At 37.2% G+C, this 18912-nt stretch overlaps 1 protein-coding gene across 8 annotated transcripts in view; it reads right to left on the bottom strand.

Moving 5' to 3' along the window:
• The window catches only part of EML6 (EMAP like 6), a 263596-nt gene that overhangs the window by 82680 nt on the left and 162004 nt on the right, over positions 1 to 18912 (bottom strand). For all 8 annotated transcript variants that reach the window (XM_058551235.1, XM_058551232.1, XM_058551233.1 and 5 more), the window contains 5 exons: positions 18637 to 18743; positions 15203 to 15321; positions 12728 to 12914; positions 10838 to 10943; positions 3536 to 3629 (listed from right to left, as the gene is read on the bottom strand). In XM_058551235.1, the coding sequence (XP_058407218.1) occupies positions 3536 to 3629; positions 10838 to 10943; positions 12728 to 12914; positions 15203 to 15321; positions 18637 to 18743 (613 nt within the window). The remainder of the gene's footprint in view (positions 1 to 3535; positions 3630 to 10837; positions 10944 to 12727; positions 12915 to 15202; positions 15322 to 18636; positions 18744 to 18912) is intronic.

The raw sequence follows: 18912 nt of genomic DNA on the forward strand, positions 1-18912 counted from the left end.
AAAGAACATGCGCTAAGATGAGCCATGGCTATGTCTGGGCAGTGGAATTATGGATGATTTTCATTTTCTTTTTGGTGCTTTTCTATGCTTTCTAACTTTTCTATAAAGATCATGTATTATTTTGAAAACAGAGCAAAGAATAATAAATGTTATTTTTAAAGAGATACACTTTTTTTTTTTTTTGCTGAGAAAGATTTGCTCTGAGCTAACATTTATTGCTAATCTTCCTCTCTCTTTTTTTTTCCTCCCCAAAGCCCCAGTACATGGTTGTATATTTTAGTTATAAGTCCTTCTAGTTCTTCTATGTGAGCTGCCACCACAGCATGGCTCCTGACAGATGAGTGGTGTGGTTCCGTGGCGGGGAACCGAACCCGGGCCGCCGAAGCAGAGCGTGCCGAACTTTAACTGCTAGGCCATCGGGGCTGGCCCAAGAGATACACATTTTTAAAAAAGAAAGTGAGAAAGAAAAGGTGTTCATTTGGTATGCAGGAGACTTCATCATATTCACTAACTGTATGTAAGGGTAGGGACCTAAAACAGATCGAAAACGAAGCTAGTACAGAAATGCATTTTCTGAAGCTCTACATACCTGCTCTACATGGGCCTACATTTTTTCCCTATGCTTTCTAGTAGCACAACTATTTCACACTAACTTTGGAAGTATTCTTGTTAGGCACCTTGATAACTGCACCTTTTGCCTAAGATTCCTACTGTTGAAACTTCTGAGATGAAGCATGTCAATAATTATGTCATTGTCCCCCAAAGTCATGCTACCGGTGCAATGGAAATTCAAGTAAAGGGACATACTAGAGGCGCCTGATTAATTATCTCATTATTCTGCCCTCATTGACACTGATATTAGGCCACTTAACTAGTGCCCATATAAGATTGGCTTGGGGGCCGGCCCCGTGGCTTAGTGGTTAAGTGTGTGCGCTCCGCTGCTGGCGACCCGGGTTCGGATCCCGGGCGCGCGCCGAGGCACCGGTTCTCCGGCCATGCTGAGGCTGCGTCCCACATACAGCAACTAGAAGGATGTGCAACTATGACATACAACTATCTACTGTGGCTTTGGGGAAAAAAAAAAAGGAGGAGAATTGGCAATAGATGTTAGCTCAGAGCCGGTCTCCCTCAGCAAAAAGAGGAGGATTAGCATGGATGTTAGCTCAGCGCTGATCTTCCTCACAAAAAAAAAAAAAAAAAAAGATTGGCCTTGGTTTTGAAATGGGTTACTCGTATGTTAGACTAAAATCTGAACAACATTAAAAAGGAAAAAAAAAATTAAACTAATTTGTAATGGAGGTGACAAATCATCTATGAAAATTAGCAAAGATGCAAAGAAATTTTCAAATAGATTGGATCAAAGCTCATAGCAATCTCTAGGTGCCAATTCTGAATTTCTCTGAGCTGATAAAAAGTAGGTTCATTTAAACATTTTCACAACTGAGGGGGCACTTTTGAGAGCGCAGTGTTGTGCAGGAGACACACGTTAGCCCCAGGCACCAGCAACATTGCCGGTGGTGCCATCATGGCTACCAACTGCGCCCCTCCCGAGGGGAAATCTCACATCCTGGATGATGGGTATTGTTGTAGAACATCACCCTGCCAGAACAAAGCAGGCTGCCAGAAGCAGGTTTCTTGTTAACCCTTGCTAGTGGCAACGCTAACAATGACTGAGACACAGAAGTGCACAGCGAGAGGTGTCATTGAGTCAGCCATTCTCTGAGAGCAAATTAGGCCCCCCAGGAGCTATGAGGACTCCTGGAATCCAGCAGGGTACCATCAGTAAAGTATCACCTCTGTTTCTCTGTCACTTCTTTCGTGTCTCTGTTTTTAAAGTTTCTATCTATTTAAGTACCCTAACTTAAGGCCATAAATAGAACTTTTATTTATTTGTTTGTTTCGTTACTTATTTATATAAATATTTATTATTAATATTATATATTTATTAAATATTGTGTAAATATTTAATAAATATTTATTATTTATTATCTTAAAATCTAGTACTTCTTGGAAAGAGCAGTGGTTAATGTTGCAATTGCAAAAAGGTTCTCTGAGGGCAATTCTGCAGGTGTCCTGTTTTGGGAATGTGACATAAGGCTTGGGAGAAATTCCAAAAATAAATTGTATTATTAACATAATGGTGTTAAGTCACTTTGTGTTGATTTAATTAAATAGAAGTAACACTATCTACTAAGCATGTCAAATATATACTTTTTTATATTAATAAATATTTCTTTCATTTTTATTACTGTTTCTGGCATACAGCTGGTGAGCTACCCACAGTCGCAGAGAGTTTTCTAGCAGGAAAATTGCATTTCTGTTGCTTTTGAAATGCAGACAAGTGCTTTGCCTGAAATTATCTGTAATGTAGATGGTAGGTTATCAGAAATATTAAACGAAAATTCAGTGTGTTCGTCTAGGAGGAAAGCAGTTCTGACCAGGAGCTGAATCTCAGTACTAGAGGGAGTGATTCAACAGGGAGGAATACTAGAAAGAGAGACGAAAGAAAAACCACTTGGGCAGGCGGATTGATGAGCTGCCATTTGCTGCCAAAAATTCCATCTCAATAGCAGTCATCAGAAAAGCTTCTCTTTTTCTCCTAAGACGGTCAGCTGGAGTCCTCAAGGCTCCATCTGCTCCTCCTCTGAGTCTCTAGCAATTTATAGATCTTCATTCATTAAAGCCAATTGCCAAAAACTTTTTTTCTCATATTTGATATTGTGGAGGGAAATATTAATTTAAAAAGTAAATATTGAGGTTCAAAGCCATTCACTTAAAAGTGATTTTATATTGCAAAATGGAAAGGAAGTTGGTTACTGCAGGGAAGAACTAGCAGAGAGGTAACTTGCCTTCGGCAACAAATTGTATTGCTGGGCCTTGGCTGCCAGCTATTCTGACCTCTGACTACAGCTGGGCAAACAGCTAAGCCCAATGTAAGTCGGAGTGGAAAGTAATGTTCAGACATAGGGCTGATTCAGCAGGGAGGGAGGCTGGGGTAAGGGAGGACAGGTGGTCTATAAACAGCAGTCAGTCTTGAAAAGTCTATTTATAAGATGGGGAGATTAGGGAAACAATCTGCCTGCTTTGAAAGCAAGTGGCAGATGCACACGATAGGGCCTCCTTTCCAGTATGCCACAGCCTCATGACAAATGGTACTGCTGATTCCAGTGACATTGACAATCCTTCACCAGATGCTAAGACAGTGGAAAAACAAGGGGCAAGGCACAAGCCTGAGAACAGCTGCTTTTCTACTGCTGGTAAAAAGCTTTGATATAGATAATGCATATGTTACTAAAAGCAAAGTGATGAACAACTCTCTGGAAAGGACTTCAGAATTTTCCAATTCCCTGACACAAACGTTAACTGCTTTAAATCATGTTTGAAACCATAAAATATTGCAATGTTTCCACTTAGGTGTTAAGCTATCTATGTGAATTTCATCTGAGCTTGAAATCTTACCAGAAAATGAAAACTACTGACCTCTACTGAAGTATGATAATCAGCAGGATGCCGTCAGACCCCGGCAGCTTCTTACCTTGTTGTGGCCATCTTTTCTCCCTTTTTCCAGTCCCAATATACAATACTGTGAAAATCGTCTAAACCAACCGACACCAGACACTTTCCATCGGCTGTATGAAAACAATACAAACGTCAAATGACTCATTTCTTCGATGAAAAGCAGAAACATTTTACATACTGTAAAGAGGAACAAGCAATTGACCTGAAGAATATTATTTAGGCTCAAATACATTAGAAATATCATATACCAAAGGGGTCTCACTGAATGAAATGGATAGCTAGTAACGGTTGAATTTTTTAATGCATAATGACTGGTTGCTGAATTCAATCGCTGACCCAACATTCCAATCTGAGACAGAGGGCTGGGGGCAGCCTCTCAGGTAAGTCATGAAAACCTTGTCTATTTTGTGACAGACAAATCTCATGATGTTTACTGGAAAAGCCATTTGGTTCTGTGACTCTTAGTCTTTTTTCAGCTCTAAAAAACTAGGTTCTGTTTAACTCTGCAAGACAAGAGTATTATAGAAACTAAATATAACTTCAAAAATTTTTTCAAAAGATGATTTTGTAATTAAAAAAATCTTAATGTCTTAGTTTCTCTATTTCAAATGTAGTATGCTTGCTATAGGACATTTAGAAAATATGGATAAAGGAAATTTTTAAATCATCCAAATATCTAGGCCTACGTTTGATGTATATCCTGTCAGCTTTTTTCTCTACATAAATGTGCTTTTAAAAAACAAAACCACAATCATACTGAACATACTATTTTTCCATTTGTTATATGATGAACATTTTCCCTTAGTGTTAAATATTATTTATAGTATTAGCAATGATTACTATAATTTGGACATTTAGGTTGTTTTCCAAAAACATTTTTTTAAATATTTTGTAATTTGAAAGCAAAATAGTTAACTAGCTTTTTCCCTTCAAGACAGAAGAAGAGGAACAGTCAGTAAGTCTTTCCTTTGCTGCCTCCTCACAAAGCTAGATTCACAGAAGAATGGTCTCCAGGTCAGCAGTTGATCCTAGCTGCTCACTGGCTGGCAGACGGGTGACCAAGCTCACCACGCATCAGTTTAGCAGGGTGTCTTCTCTGACTACAGAGGAGCAACAACATTAGGGTAAAGAAACACAAGTGTGCAATAAACTGCTTCTCCCCAGTCCACTCAGGTGGGGTCTCAACTGGTATTTTCAAAGGCAAGCCTGGGGTAGACCCCAAATTAGGGTAGCCAGGTAAAATAAAGGAAGTCCAGTCAAGTTGGAATTTCAGATAAGAAATAAATAATTTCTTTGTAAAAGGATGTCCCATGTAATATAAGTGTAAATATCGCATAGGACATACTATACAAAAATGGGATACACTTATACAAAAAATTATTTTTTGTTTATCTGAAATTAAAACTTAATTGGGCCTCCTGTATTTTACTTGCTAAATCTGGCAACCTTACCCCAAACTCTTACCAATGCCCAACCTGTGAGTGCCTTTACTTGTGCCGGAGACCCTCCCCTCACCGCCTGGGAACAGTGGTCTGCTCCTTTTCTGGAGGAAGAAGGAAAGTAGGAAAAAGGAAGAGTCTGGCTTAACAAACCAAATCTTCCCCAATCCTCAACTACTACTACGTATGAAGCAAGGATCTGAAAGTTAAATTTAACACTTTCAAGCTACTAAGTTATAGTATTAGATGAAGACAAGAACATTTTCCTCAAGGGCTGAATCACCACCAGTGATTATCATAAATACTGTCTTCTGAATCACATCTAATGACATGTCCTTATGCTAAAATGTTACCAGGGCTTAAACTGGACAAGGTCTCGTTTTATGCATTTGGGAGAAGGGACTGGTAATGACTTCCTACTCATTACCAACATTACTTTTTCCATATCTCTTGGTATGGCCTGGTTATGTTTCTATATTAGCATGCCTCTGTGTCTAGTGATTTTATTTTTATCGGCATTTTCTCCCTTTTTAGATTATAAGCCTTTTTAAGGTTTATAGTAATCATATGATGTTTCCTTTGTGATCCTCACACTGAGCTGGTTTTCAATGAATGCTAATGATAGTGGTGACACTGAGGAAGACGAGGAAGATAAAAATGGAATGTGCCCAGGAGGGTAGGAAGGGAAAGGGAATGTACTATGTCATACAGCTATAAAAATGTTAATTGTTTTTTAATTACCATTCCTTTCAAAAACACTGCACAAATATTCAGTCTGTTTTTTTTTTGCTTTCATTAATTCTATATTTCATGTTTTCTTTTTGAATCTGCATAGCTATACTATTATGTCCTTCTTAGAATGCAAGCATCCACACATTTAAGATGATAGTTTTTAAAGTTTTATCTCTTTTGAAGAAGGCCTCCGGGTAAGTTGATTTTTGTGGCTTCTTTTTATTAGAATTTCTGCAAGGCCCCATCAGCTTGTCCTCAGCCTTTCCACCCCAATAAAAGTATCATGACTCTGAGTAGCAATGGAAGAAACAGTACAGTACGAATCCAGAGTTGCCTCAATGACCACACCTCTCCTCCAGGATGGTGACTTTTTCTTGAATCCTGCAGGTGTAGGCTATTTCTGCATACCACACAGTTTGGAAATATAATAGGCTACCTCTTAATTTTTTCCCAGTTTTCCTTTCCCCTGCAGAGGCTTGACCTTAGCTTTGAAAATCCATTGTTCCTTGACCAGTTAGTTGGATTTTTTGATTTTCAGCCATATCTTTAGAGTCTAGGTACTGTCCTTTCAAATCTTTCCAGTCACAGTATGTATTAATTATGGATATTTTGTGACATAGTCCAGAAATAATTCTAACGCACTTAATGTCAACAGTAAAGGGCAAATTAGAAAGAGAAATTTTTATTCAGACAATTACAAGTTGGTCCCTGTTTTCACGGCTCATAAAAAATGCATACGTTTTCAGAATTGAATACAATGAAATCAAGTTAGTCTTAGAGGTGCCCTTGTGGAAATCAGTTATTATTCCATGAAGATTTTAAAAATATGAGGATGACATTTAGCCTAGAAAATATCTATGTGGCTGAAGCTTTTTCTTTCTAATCTGGTTTTCTGTTTATGTGGAAGCACTTTCCTTACGGCAAGCGCAAAAACAAAAATGGCTCCATTTTCCTGAGACAGTGATGATAAATTTATCAAGTCAAAGACCTGCTCAATTAAGCGAGGTAATATAAATTCATTCCTTCTTGCTTACACAATTTACAGTTATGAATTATATTGTAAGAAATGGTTTCGATTAAAAATGTCTTCTTTTTGTTTGCTTTGGAACAGTGGCAAGAATAGATTAATCTAACTCCCTATGTTACAATTGCCTATTTGTTGTCTCGTTTTCACATCATTTGCCATCATTGCTTTGTATTTCCAGGACAATTTCTTTCTCTAATAAGAGACAAATGTACTATCAGCAGGTCTCCACGATAGCTCTCCAAAATGAGCTGACTTGTGAGAGATAAGTGGATATAGGGTACTGAGGCACACAGATGGGGCCACCAGCTGGATAATAACTGATGTCGGTGCTGTTTACATGGTTAAACAGGGAAATCTAAATAACCTACTTTCTCGAGATTTTCACTTAAACTTTTCTATCTGTTTCCAAAAGGAAGGTATAGTTGCTCCTGCTCCTATTCAGGTAACTGTGTGATGCAGGGCTGTTCCAGGGTGGGGGTCTCTTTTCATAGGGGCTGTTCCACATGGCAGCCTCTATGCATCACCATGCCCACTCCTCCTTTATACTGGAGAATGAGAGGGGCAGCTGGAGACACTTGCTGTTGGGCAGAGGGAGCGGGGAAGTAAGCGAACATGCTGAGTGCTCCAGGTACAACTGCCATGCCAAAAGTTCACATAGCCCCTGGTGGAGGGCAGGGGTAGGAGAAGGCAAGAGGGCTGAGGAGGGAGAACTCTCTGCACAGCTCCCGCCAGCTGACTACCCAGCCAGGAGACCTGGGTTCTAGCTCTGGATCTGCCACTGTTTGCTTTTTCCCCAGGCATACCACCAAACTCTGGATCTCCAATCTTTGCCTAAAAAGTGGTACAGGGCTTTAAGACTAAAGTTCTATCATTATAACACAAAGCACTATCAATACAAATTAAACCAAAAGGACCTCAGCTCACACCTTCAGGAGGCGCCATAGAGACCACAAAGATCAATCAACCACTACAATTCATCTGCATGTAACCATTCACAGTGATCAAACTCAATAGATATTAGTGAAAGTTCTTCCTGAATAGTCCTTAATATTAGTGCTTTCTAAAACTATCAACTAGTTTCCTTTCTGCTATTTATTTTAACATTGTACTTAAACTGAGACCAAAATGTAATTTTCCACAATCCAAAATAACACATTTGCTAAATAAATGGGCTCTTCCACAGTGATTGTTATCTGGGGAATAAAGAATGCCTCGTTAAAACTAAAGTATCCTTTTCATTTGGAAAATATTTCATATCTGGGTATTGTTTTGTTTGCCCCAAATGGGAATTAGAAGCAGTGACAGATTCAGCTTCTCAATCTCTTCCCAGAGCATCTGGTTTCTCTACCCTGGTGATGATGTGAGGAGCTGCCTTAAAAGAGAAAGATTTCTAAGTTCACTTAAATTCTTGATCTTTCTTCCATAAAACTACTAAGCCCAGAAGAAATGTGAGCTCTCAGAAATGCAGAGACCAAGTTACTGGGCACCAGTTTATTGCTACTAACTTGTCTCATAATCACTGTCTTTGATGAAAATTCCTCTAATCCCTTTTCTGAAGGTATTTAAGTAACATGAATTAGTTCTTTTGATTTTTCTAAATTAAAAAAAAACCAAATTAATTAATTCTATAGAAAAAAAATCTAATAATTATTAAATTTTATTTATATATTCTAAATTTTCTGGGACTCTGTTTATATGTTAATACACATACAGACACTGTCAGCTGAAATCAGTGAATAGATGCTATTTTTAGTTCTATTTTTTCTCTTTCACTTAACTGATACATAGAAATGTGTACGAAATACACATAGTCCACATACTTGTCACTTTGAATTATAGCGCTTATTATATGGTGCCAAATTGCCTGCTAGAATTACTGAGCCAATTTTCAATGTCACCAATATGACTATATTAGATTCTCCAAAATTTAGGACAGATTTAGGTGTTATTATTTTATTTATTTTTGCTACTTTAATGGGTATCTTACCACTCTTCCAGAGCATAATTATTCATTCAGTTTTTATATTAAGTATACATATATGTATCTGATAGCAAAGTTAGTTTTGAGAAATGGGCAGTTCAGCCATTGAGGAATAAAACCATGAAAATAAAACCAGAAGAAATTCATTCACATCTTTGGAATAGAACCATATTTGAACTCAAATTATGGTTTCCTTTTAGATTTTACTGCTTTATCAAGGACACATGGCACGCCTATTTTAAAACTGTATGTCCATCAAACTCTGTACTCACTGTTTATGGGGAAGTTTAGGGCCTTGTATTCACTGTTTTTTGGGTTATATATGTGTTATCTGGGCTTTCAACTGGCAGGTAGTATGCTGAGTTGTTCTCTCTCGCTTGATACTCCTGCCTTATCTATCTCACATGCCAACTAGTGTAGAGTATGAAATGTTTAGCCTTGACCTTTACTAATTCAATAACCACAGAAAGCATTAAATAATTTCTAATAATGATATAACAACTCAGATTTGTATAGTAGTTTACAGTATGTGAGAATGTGCATGTCACCAAAAAAATTTTTAAAAAACTGCACCATGTTATTGGTCAGAGAATAGATAAAGATAATTTTCACACAAACACTGTGAAAATGTGAAGTTCTAGTAGTAATAGTGAATGGCAAAGCAAATTGCATTAAGCAAAACCTCATTCATTCATTTATTCATTCACTCACAACATTTTTGGAGTAGCTTCTGCGTCCACAGCACTACAACATGTGCAGTGGGGAACAGAGACATGGGCTCCTCTGCCCACATAGTTTGCTGTGTGTGAAGGGCATCGGAGATGTCGACACAAATAACTACCGCACCATACGGACTCCAACAGGTACCACAAGAGCAATGAGAACAATGGGCTAAAGGATGCAGAAGAAAAGACAGGATATTTCTCCCTGGAAGGATGGAGAAGAAAACTTTCAGCTTGGTCTTAAAGAATAGTAGGACTTGAAAAGACACATGGGAATACCATGAGCAAAGGAACACAGGCAAAAGAAGGAGAGGAGTGCATTTAGGTTCTAAAGTTCGGTAGATGTAAATGAGCATGAATGGGTTAGTGGTTGAAAACACTGCAAAGGAAGGCTGAGATCAGGAAGGTCATGAATGTCCAACCAAGGGCTCAGCTCTGAGTCAGCCAACAAACAGAATCCATGTGGTAGCAGCAATGTACTTGTGCTTCCAGAAGACTCCAGAAGTGGGTAGGATGGATTAGAGGAAGTGAGGATGAAATCAGAGACCAGCATTACTACCACAGCACTGATGAGAGGGAGTGAGGGCTTGAACAAAGAGAGTAGAGAGGGAGGGACACGAGAGAGAGTGGGGTTGCAATGTCATGGAATTTAACAACTAACACACATTTTGCATACATTAAACATTTGAATGGAATTTAGAAAAAGGAAATTATAGAATCGGTTTTCTGTAGAGAGTTTAGAATTTTTTTCTACTGATCTAATTGCTACAATTGGGATTATTAAAAATTCCTAGTAAAAACATCTTTTGTGATAGGGCCTCATTCTCCAATTCTAGCTTAAAGAAACAGCCTTACCCTAAAGAAAATGATATTCATCAGTTAGTATTTTTATAGTACTGTGTTCAAATTTTAAATCAAGGTGATGGAAATGTCAGTTCTATTTTTTCAACATGAAATTTATTTCCAAAACACCAGTGTTGTAAAGTGGCCCTCTGCAGAGAATTTGCAGCCCTCCCTCTAGTTCTTTATATTTTAAATCACAAGTGCTGTGCTCCCACTTATTTGGAGAGATGAAATTGATGTTCTGAGTCACTGCCAGACAATTGCAACTAAGTCTTTCAACAGCAACAGCTGCTCTGGATTTCAAACCGCTGAAGCAAATGCAGAACACAGTGCAAGCTCTGGGTAATGGAGGGGAAAAGGGGAAGAGGAGGAAAGGACACGTAGCCTAAAAGCCACGATTTTATGGTGAGGTCTTCACATATCTGATTTCCAGTCTCAGACTGGGTAGCTGACACACAAAGGGCTTACCTCATTGCAAACAGAACTCAACTAAACAGGAGGATGTTAAACAAACAAACCCAGAAGTAAATGTAGAATCATCTGTCAATGACTGTAGTGGAAAACTGGGACTTACCTGAAAAATCGAGTGCACACACTCCTCTCTGATGTTGTCCTTTCAAGAGTGACAAACATTTTAGAGTCTGTGTGTCCCACACATGAATAGCAGCATCTCTTCCAACCTTAAATAATAGGATGAGTGTTATTAACTACTTATATATTATAGTAAGAATGATTTTGTTCCTTAGAGTCAAGTGCTGCTCGGAAATCAAACAACACACATTTGGAGAGTAGGAAGACCTCAGAAATCATCTGATCCAACTCCATTATTTTCCAAATGAGGAAACTGAGGACTCGAAAACTCTAAGAAGCTTGTTCTGGCATCAAGGTGGGTGCCAGCAGAGCCTAACCTGGTGCACGGCTCCTAGTTAAGGGACTTGTAAAACTCTGACTCAAATGTCCACTGTACTTCATTCTGTCAGTTAGGTCTAGCTTTCCCTTCCCTGCCTTTTCAACTCCACACAAGACTCCACTACTTGGTCAAGGAAGTAACTTGTACATTGTCATGGTACTACCCTTGGAGTTCTATTATCCATCTCAATTATTTCACCCACCCCAAGAAGGCCTGGCCCTGCTTCTTCCCCCGGGAAATGACACTTCCATGGCTTAACTCTCTGTCATTAAGGTGGATTCTCCTAAAAGGGATACAAGCTTCTATCACACTAATTCCCAACCATAGAGAAAATTATAATAGTAAAGTGGTTTGCCTTACTTACAATGCATAGGAAAAAAATCCTGTTGGGTATTGACTCTAAAAGGGAAAGTGGGACATAGAGCCACGCACATAACTGAGCAGAATCTGGCCAACTCCTACATTGGTCTCTGGAGGCCCAGTTACCCCTGGAGTGGCTACTGGCATACTGGTTTGTCACTGGTTTGCCTCCCACCAATTACAGTATAGAATGCAGCAACTCCTCCGGGGTTTATGTAAAGAACCAATCTCTGTTTTTTCTTTCAAAGGAAGGTTATTAAATACCCACAAACCAAGCATCATCTGTTTATAAAAAAGACAAAAAAGGGGTGGGGGGAGAGTGAAAAGGCAAAGCAGTGATCAATTACCTGTAAAACTTAATGTCAGCCAATACAGAATAGATGGTCTAGGTTGCAGTTGGAGGGGCAGCAAGCCAGACTGTCAATTAATGGCTCTTTCCTTTTGGAGTATTGTAATATTTTTACAAATAAAATAAAAGCTATGGATTCTTCTCCCTCGAAAATGCACATTTCTGGGAGTTGACTCCCTTCATGCCCTCAGTTTCATCCATGGATCTCATTAACCCTGTTCAAAGACTTTTACTACCTGTATGTCAAGTCTCAGAAATAGTTAGTTGTCTCATGTTAACCTTTGACCCTCATTCAAGAGTTTTTCTTGGAGTTTTCTACTTAGATGTTGAGAATCAGGTGAAGTATTACCTGCAGCTAAAAGCCCACGCAGCCAAAAATTTAGTTTTTTTGAAAGGCTAAAATATAAAATAATAAATTAGCCAAAATTCATATGACTTTAAGTTTTACAAAAATAAACACTAGATGTTTTACCAGTATGAAAAGATGGTTCATTCAATAAACATTTATTGAGTACCCAAGATATATTAAGTACTGGGTATACAGTGATGAGGGAAATATATTAAGACTGTGCATTCAAGGAACTTACATTATTTTAGTTTTAGCCAATCTTACAGATTTCATCACATTAGGATGAGAATCCTTTAGAGGCTTCCCAATAGTTCTAGAACGTATTGGTTGATTCTCTCATCATCATGAAATGATTCAGCATTCATTGAATCTTCAGCTTCTTGCCTCATGCTTATTTATATCAAGTATTTAATGAATTTCTAATATGTAAACTGGATTCAAAATTAAATCCTCCCTCTCTTTGGCTAGGGCCCCATCTTAGAGGAGAGATATATACCTGCCCAGTGGCCACATAGTCCTTCACTGGATGGATGGTCAGGCTGAGAATGTCATCATCGTGCCCCAGGTACAGCCTCTGGGAGTGTTGCTGCCTGTTGTACACGACAGCAACTGCAGCAATGTGGTAAACCACTTCTCCAGCTTGTGTGTAGAACAGGTTGTTTCTACAGTCATAGCCTCTATAACTGAAGCACAGGTCCAAGAAATGCACCGCAGTTGAATAAACAGTGAATGAACAGAGCAGGAGTCATTAGAAGGTAAAGCTAACATGTTGACATGGACATGCACAAGTAGAAACCTAGGTGTCCCCATAGTTGCTTTAGACAGTGATCTTCAACAGCGGTATGAGGACCTCTCAGGCCATGTGATGACTTTCTAAGGGGCAAACGAGCACTGATGATTTTAATGGAATCTGTTTCCAGACCTTCAGCTACTGTACATGCTCTTTCTTAAACTGACCAGCCTGAGAACACACTTGTGGAGAAGTGTAGGTTTTCCTTGCCCCCCGTCCCCTTTCACAATCCTTTCCTCCCACTTTAGGAAGCCATTCCTCTTGTCCATCTGGAATCTTACTATGGTGTATTACCCTGGAATGTCGAACCTTGCAAAGACGCCAAAACAAAGGGACAATTCAAAATACAAGTGTGGATGTTGAAAGTGAACAACTCCAACGACTGGGTAAGAAATCTTTTTGCAAGTCAAATGATTTCCAATTTCTTGCTTTTAACAAAATTAAAGAGCAATTTAATTGAATTGTCAGCTGATAGATCATTACACTACTTTTTGTGTGATACATCAAAATCAAGGAGTTTAAAGAATTCAATAATGGAGGAGTTTAAAGAATTCAATAATGTTGCTATGATAAAACTGCTTCCATTCTCATGTATTTATTCATGTGAATAAGCTTTCCTAGTGCTTATATATATTAAAAAATGAAAAATGGGAGTAGACAATGCTAAACTCTGTCACATTCTAGCAATAAGTAATATATATTCATATATATCTGATCTCATTTAAAAAATTCGATCTCATTAAAAGTATTTTTCAAATAAAATTTTTTTATGTTTAATAACTGTTTATCAGAATCTGTACTATATTTAGGTTGACTTGGTCAGCTGTGTACTACTAATAGTTGTAATAATCATTCAATCTAGAAAAAAATTGTTAACTCTTACAGCAGCACTGTCCAACAGAAATATTATGCAAGACACATACATAATTTAAAATTTTCTAATTGACATTTAAAAAAAATAAATAGATGTAACTTATTTTAAGAACATTTAACCTAATATGTCTAAAATATTATCATGTCTACAAGTAATCAATACAATGTCTACATGTAAAACATTTTAATGAGATATATTCTTTTTTGCATGCTAAGTCTTCAAAATCTGGTGTGCATTTTAAACATACAGCACAATTCAATTCAGATTAGCTATATTGCAAGTGCTCAGTGCTACAAGTGGCTACCATCCCAGACAGCACGGTATATGTCTTATGGTCACAGAGAATTAAATTTAAACTGAACTTATAGACATTTCTTTTCCCTTACAGAAGGTATGATTGGGTGATCAATAAAAGACTTTCAAGTATAAAAAATATTACATTAGGGTAAAATTTTGTGGGAGAAGTAGAATGGAAATACAAGTTCAAGGAGAAATATGAATGATGTAAAATTTCTTACTTTTATAGAAGCACTTGTTCATGTATTTTTTGTGTGTGTGTGAGGAAGATTAGCCCTGAGCTAACATCTGTTGCCAATCCTCTTCTTTTTGCTGAGGAAGACTGGCCTGAGCTAACACCCGTGCCCATCTTCCTCTACTTTATAAGTGGGGCGCCTGCCACACCATGGCTTGATAAGTGGTGCATAGGTCCGTGCCCGGGATCTGAACCTGTGAACCTCGCACGGCCAAAGCGGAGCATGCAAACTTAACCATCACGCCACTGGGCCAGCCCCAAGTATATTTCTTAAATTGATGATGGGGGGAATCAAATATCTATGGCACTTAGGTTCCATTGGATTCATTTAAATGAACGATATGACTATTTATAAAACACTAGATATTATATTCTTCACAATCATTTACACTTTTGTTGAAAAATTTTAGATGTCAACTTAAAGTGTGGAAGGTTGTATATATAATTTTCAAAATTCAAAATTATTTTAGGCACATGTGAACAAAAATTTTTGAAGAAAACATTGTCCTAGGTAGAGCCAGCAAAATAGAGCAGGAATTATGGAGATAAAGAAAGTAGAGACAGTGGAGCGAATGAAGTGAAATAGCAGTGAGCCACAGTCACATGCATCATGAAAGTACGTAACACATAAAAATCTAGATACACACATTGTGATGCCACAGCACATCAGCTGAGAAAAGTGTACAGAGAATAATGGTTAAAATATTAACCACAGGTAAGTGTCAACTGGAGAGAACAGCCAGCCTGGTGATAAGGCTGGTGACAGGCCACCCACCCGTGTATGAACTGGAGTTTCAAGCTGTCCTCAGGAGCCTTTTCTCGTTTGAGGAAGGGCACTGCGTGGTTTTTCTCTTTACTTTGTTGCTTTAGCTGAGGTAGATCTTCTTTGTAAACCTTAAAGGATAACAGAAATATTTAGTTAAGACTCTTTTCTTCAAGTTTTAAAAACATGAATATCTTAGCATTCTCAGGAAATCTTTAATTGCAGGAAATCAGGTTTTTGAGAACATAAGAAGCTAAAAATGGTCACAAGAGACAAAAAAGGTCATTATATAATGACAAAGGGGTCAAAGTTCATTAAGAAGATACAACAATTGTAAATATTTATGCACTCAACATCAGAGCACCTCAATATATAAAGCACATAATAATAGAACTAAAAGGAGAAATAAACTTCAATACAATAATACTTGAGGACTGTAATACCCCACTCTCAACAATGGACAGATCATTCAAAGAATCAATAAGGAAATAGCAAATTTGAACAACACCATAGACCAAATGAACTAACAGACATATATATAACACTCCATCCAATAGCAGCAGAATTCACTTTCTTCTCAAGTGCACATGGAACATTTTCCAGGATAGATCATACCTTAGGCCACTAAACAAGCCTTCTATTAAGAAGATAAATTGTATCAAGTATCCTTTCCAAACACTATGGCATGAAACTAGTAATCAGTAACAGAAGGAAAGCTGGAAAATTCACAAATATGTAGAAATTAACACACTGCTGAACAGCCAATGGATCAAAGAAGAAATCAAAAGGGAAATCAAAAAATATCTTGAGACAAATGAAAATGGAAACATAACATACCCAAACTTATGGGATGCAGAAAAAGCAGTCCTAAGAGGAAAGAAAGTTTGTAGCCATAAATGCATACATTAAGAAAAGAGGCAGGTCTCAAATAAACAACCTAATATTACACCTCGAGGAAACAGAAAAAGAAGAACAAATTCAGCCCAAAGTTAGCAGAGGAAACAATAAAGATTAGAGCAGAAATAAATGAAATAGAAACTAGGAATAAGAAATAGCAAAACTAAGAGTTGGTTCTTTGAAAAGATAAACAAAATTGAGAACATAGACATGAGATCAAATTTTACTTTCTTCTAATGAACAAAAGTAACAGCAAATATCTTTTAAGTCATTGGGATTTAAAATAATTCTTTTTTTCTTATTTTGCTATTATGTTTCTTAAGTAATTTATATGCAGAAACTATGATATTAAATTTTCTGATAAATAAGAAAGGAAATTATTAAAGTTATCAATAAAATATAAACAAAATATTGTTATAATTTCTTCTAAGGCAAGAGATCTCTTGATGATTCTGATATTTGTACAATATGGACCTCATGAGTCATGGGGATCAGGCTTTGGAATTATTTTCCTTTCATGGCCTCATGCATCTTGACAGATCAGACTCTGAGATAGAAAGGAAAGCTCTTGATCTAACCTAGGACCTGAAATGTGCTGCTGAGAGAATATTTGCTACAATTTAATTGAAATGTACCTAAAAATCAATCTTTTGTCTACCATGTATTTATGCCCTACTACCAAGAGACATCAATTTAACACAGAAAATGAAATACAATTAATATCTTCTCATCTTCATAAAGGAAAGTTTTCATTTAATCAAACTATATTACTAAAAAAAGATCATGAAATATTATTATAACAAAGTCTCTGTTTAGGATTTGACCAAAAATCTTTTTTACAAAAGGAAGTCAGAAGATACCTCATCACTGTTTTGTCTAGTAGAGATGTAATGAACTAAGCTTTTAAAATCTAAAGATAATTATTCATCTGACTTGATGATTTTTTTATCAGCTCATCAACTATTAGAGCACTGAATTCTAGTCTTGGCATTTCTACTGCTTATTTGAACAAGTCTCATAACCTCTGTGGGCCTCAAATTCCCATGTGGAACAGAATAAAAATCCCTGCTCAGAAATATTGTGAACATAAATCAAATAATATAGGTGAAAGCTTTGGAAAGCATGATGTCGGGGAGAATACGTAAATCCTAGGCAAGGATTTCAATACGGTCCTGCCTTTTCATTCTTTTACTAGCATCATTTTATTAAATAAAAACTTCCCCACTAAAGAAAATTACTTTTCTTTTTTTCCTAGATTTTATGTTCATTTTGCTTAAATTCCATTTCCCCTTGATACCAGGGTATAATATTGTTTAGTGTTTATGTGATATTTTCACATTAATAATTTCCTTTCAAATCCTTATCTTTATTTAGTAGTTTTACTGCATTATATCAATATACAGTCAAACTGATTTCGTTGTGAAGTTGACCCAAACCATCAGTTGGATTGCCTTTGTACTAATCTAACTTTTCAAACACTGAATCAATGAGTGATGATTATGAGCTGAAAAAAAAAATGTCATCTGAAAAGCAGTAAATTCAGTGCAAGCAGTAAAGTCAGTGCCTGCATGGAGGCAAAGTCAAGTAGTATATAAAACATGCACTTTGGAAAGAAGCCCAGATCCACATTTGTATCCTAATACTACAGGGGATATGGATGTGGGCAAATTATTAAACCTCTCAAGGTTATTGTGGGGTTGGATTTGGTGTATATAAAGCACAGGGCTCTGGCCCCACAGAGACACTCGATACACAGCAGCTGCCACAGGCCTATATACTAAATCTCCAGGGGTAACATTGACAGTTGCTGTGTCTGAAATCTTATTCACTCCATGTTCATGTATAGAGTCTGCTTCACATACCTTTGTTAAATAAGAAGAAAGAAAATAGAACCCCTACAGATATCACCATAAAAAAGCGCTATGTGTCCAGATTCCTCTGAAGGATTGCTCTCTTTAATATTCACTGTTTAAGTGCGAAAATGAAATGTGTACTTTCAAAACAGTAGGATCCAATTTGGATGTAATCGCCCAACTTTTCTACTAGAGATGATTTCTGACTGGAGAGACAATGTGCATTGTATTTGGGCTTTTACTTTAATTAAAGGATAATGGTCTCCATAAATTAAGAGGGAAACCTGAATATTAGCTCACTTGCAAACTACCATGGCATCAAGGCAACCTATTCTGAAAGAGAACACGTGCTTTAACGATCTGCTAAGAGAATGAAAAATCCTGTAGCTTACTTGCATATTGTTCTGCAAAAAAATATTTTAAAGTTTTGGTGCAAGGGAGGCAGAAAACCCTGACGCTCACGGGGTTAGTTTTGAAACTGTGCTACTACTTTCCACTCAAAAAAAATGTTAACAATGTGATCAGATAAATGCCTTCTTTGTAACTTGTATCTAAAGACGAGAAGTAGGCAGTTTTCCTTATTCTTGTCTTGCTTCTCCTCTGCCTAAGTACCAGCCATTTTTAGTGCACTGTCCAAATCCAATGAGATCAAGATTCTGGGTTATGAGGCCTCTGCATCGCTCCTTGCTTACTGACCTGGCGATCATAATTGATTTGAGTTTCTTGCTCAATATCAGAGTCCAACTCTGGCACATCGGATAAATCCGAATCAGATTCTTCACTGCAGGAATCAGTGCCACCTTCTGCAGAAACACAACCCACAAGAAACAAGCAAAAATTCTGAAACTCTAAACAGCTAAAAATTTTATTTAAAATATTTTCTTTCTTCTATCCTATCAAAGTAAATAAAAAATAACTACACCAATAGTTTTCATTTAATGTAGATTCTTAAAACATCTTTTTTTTCTTTCA

The sequence above is a fragment of the Diceros bicornis genome, chromosome 12 (genome assembly GCF_020826845.1).
Source record: "Diceros bicornis minor isolate mBicDic1 chromosome 12, mDicBic1.mat.cur, whole genome shotgun sequence".
NCBI lineage: Eukaryota > Metazoa > Chordata > Mammalia > Perissodactyla > Rhinocerotidae > Diceros > Diceros bicornis.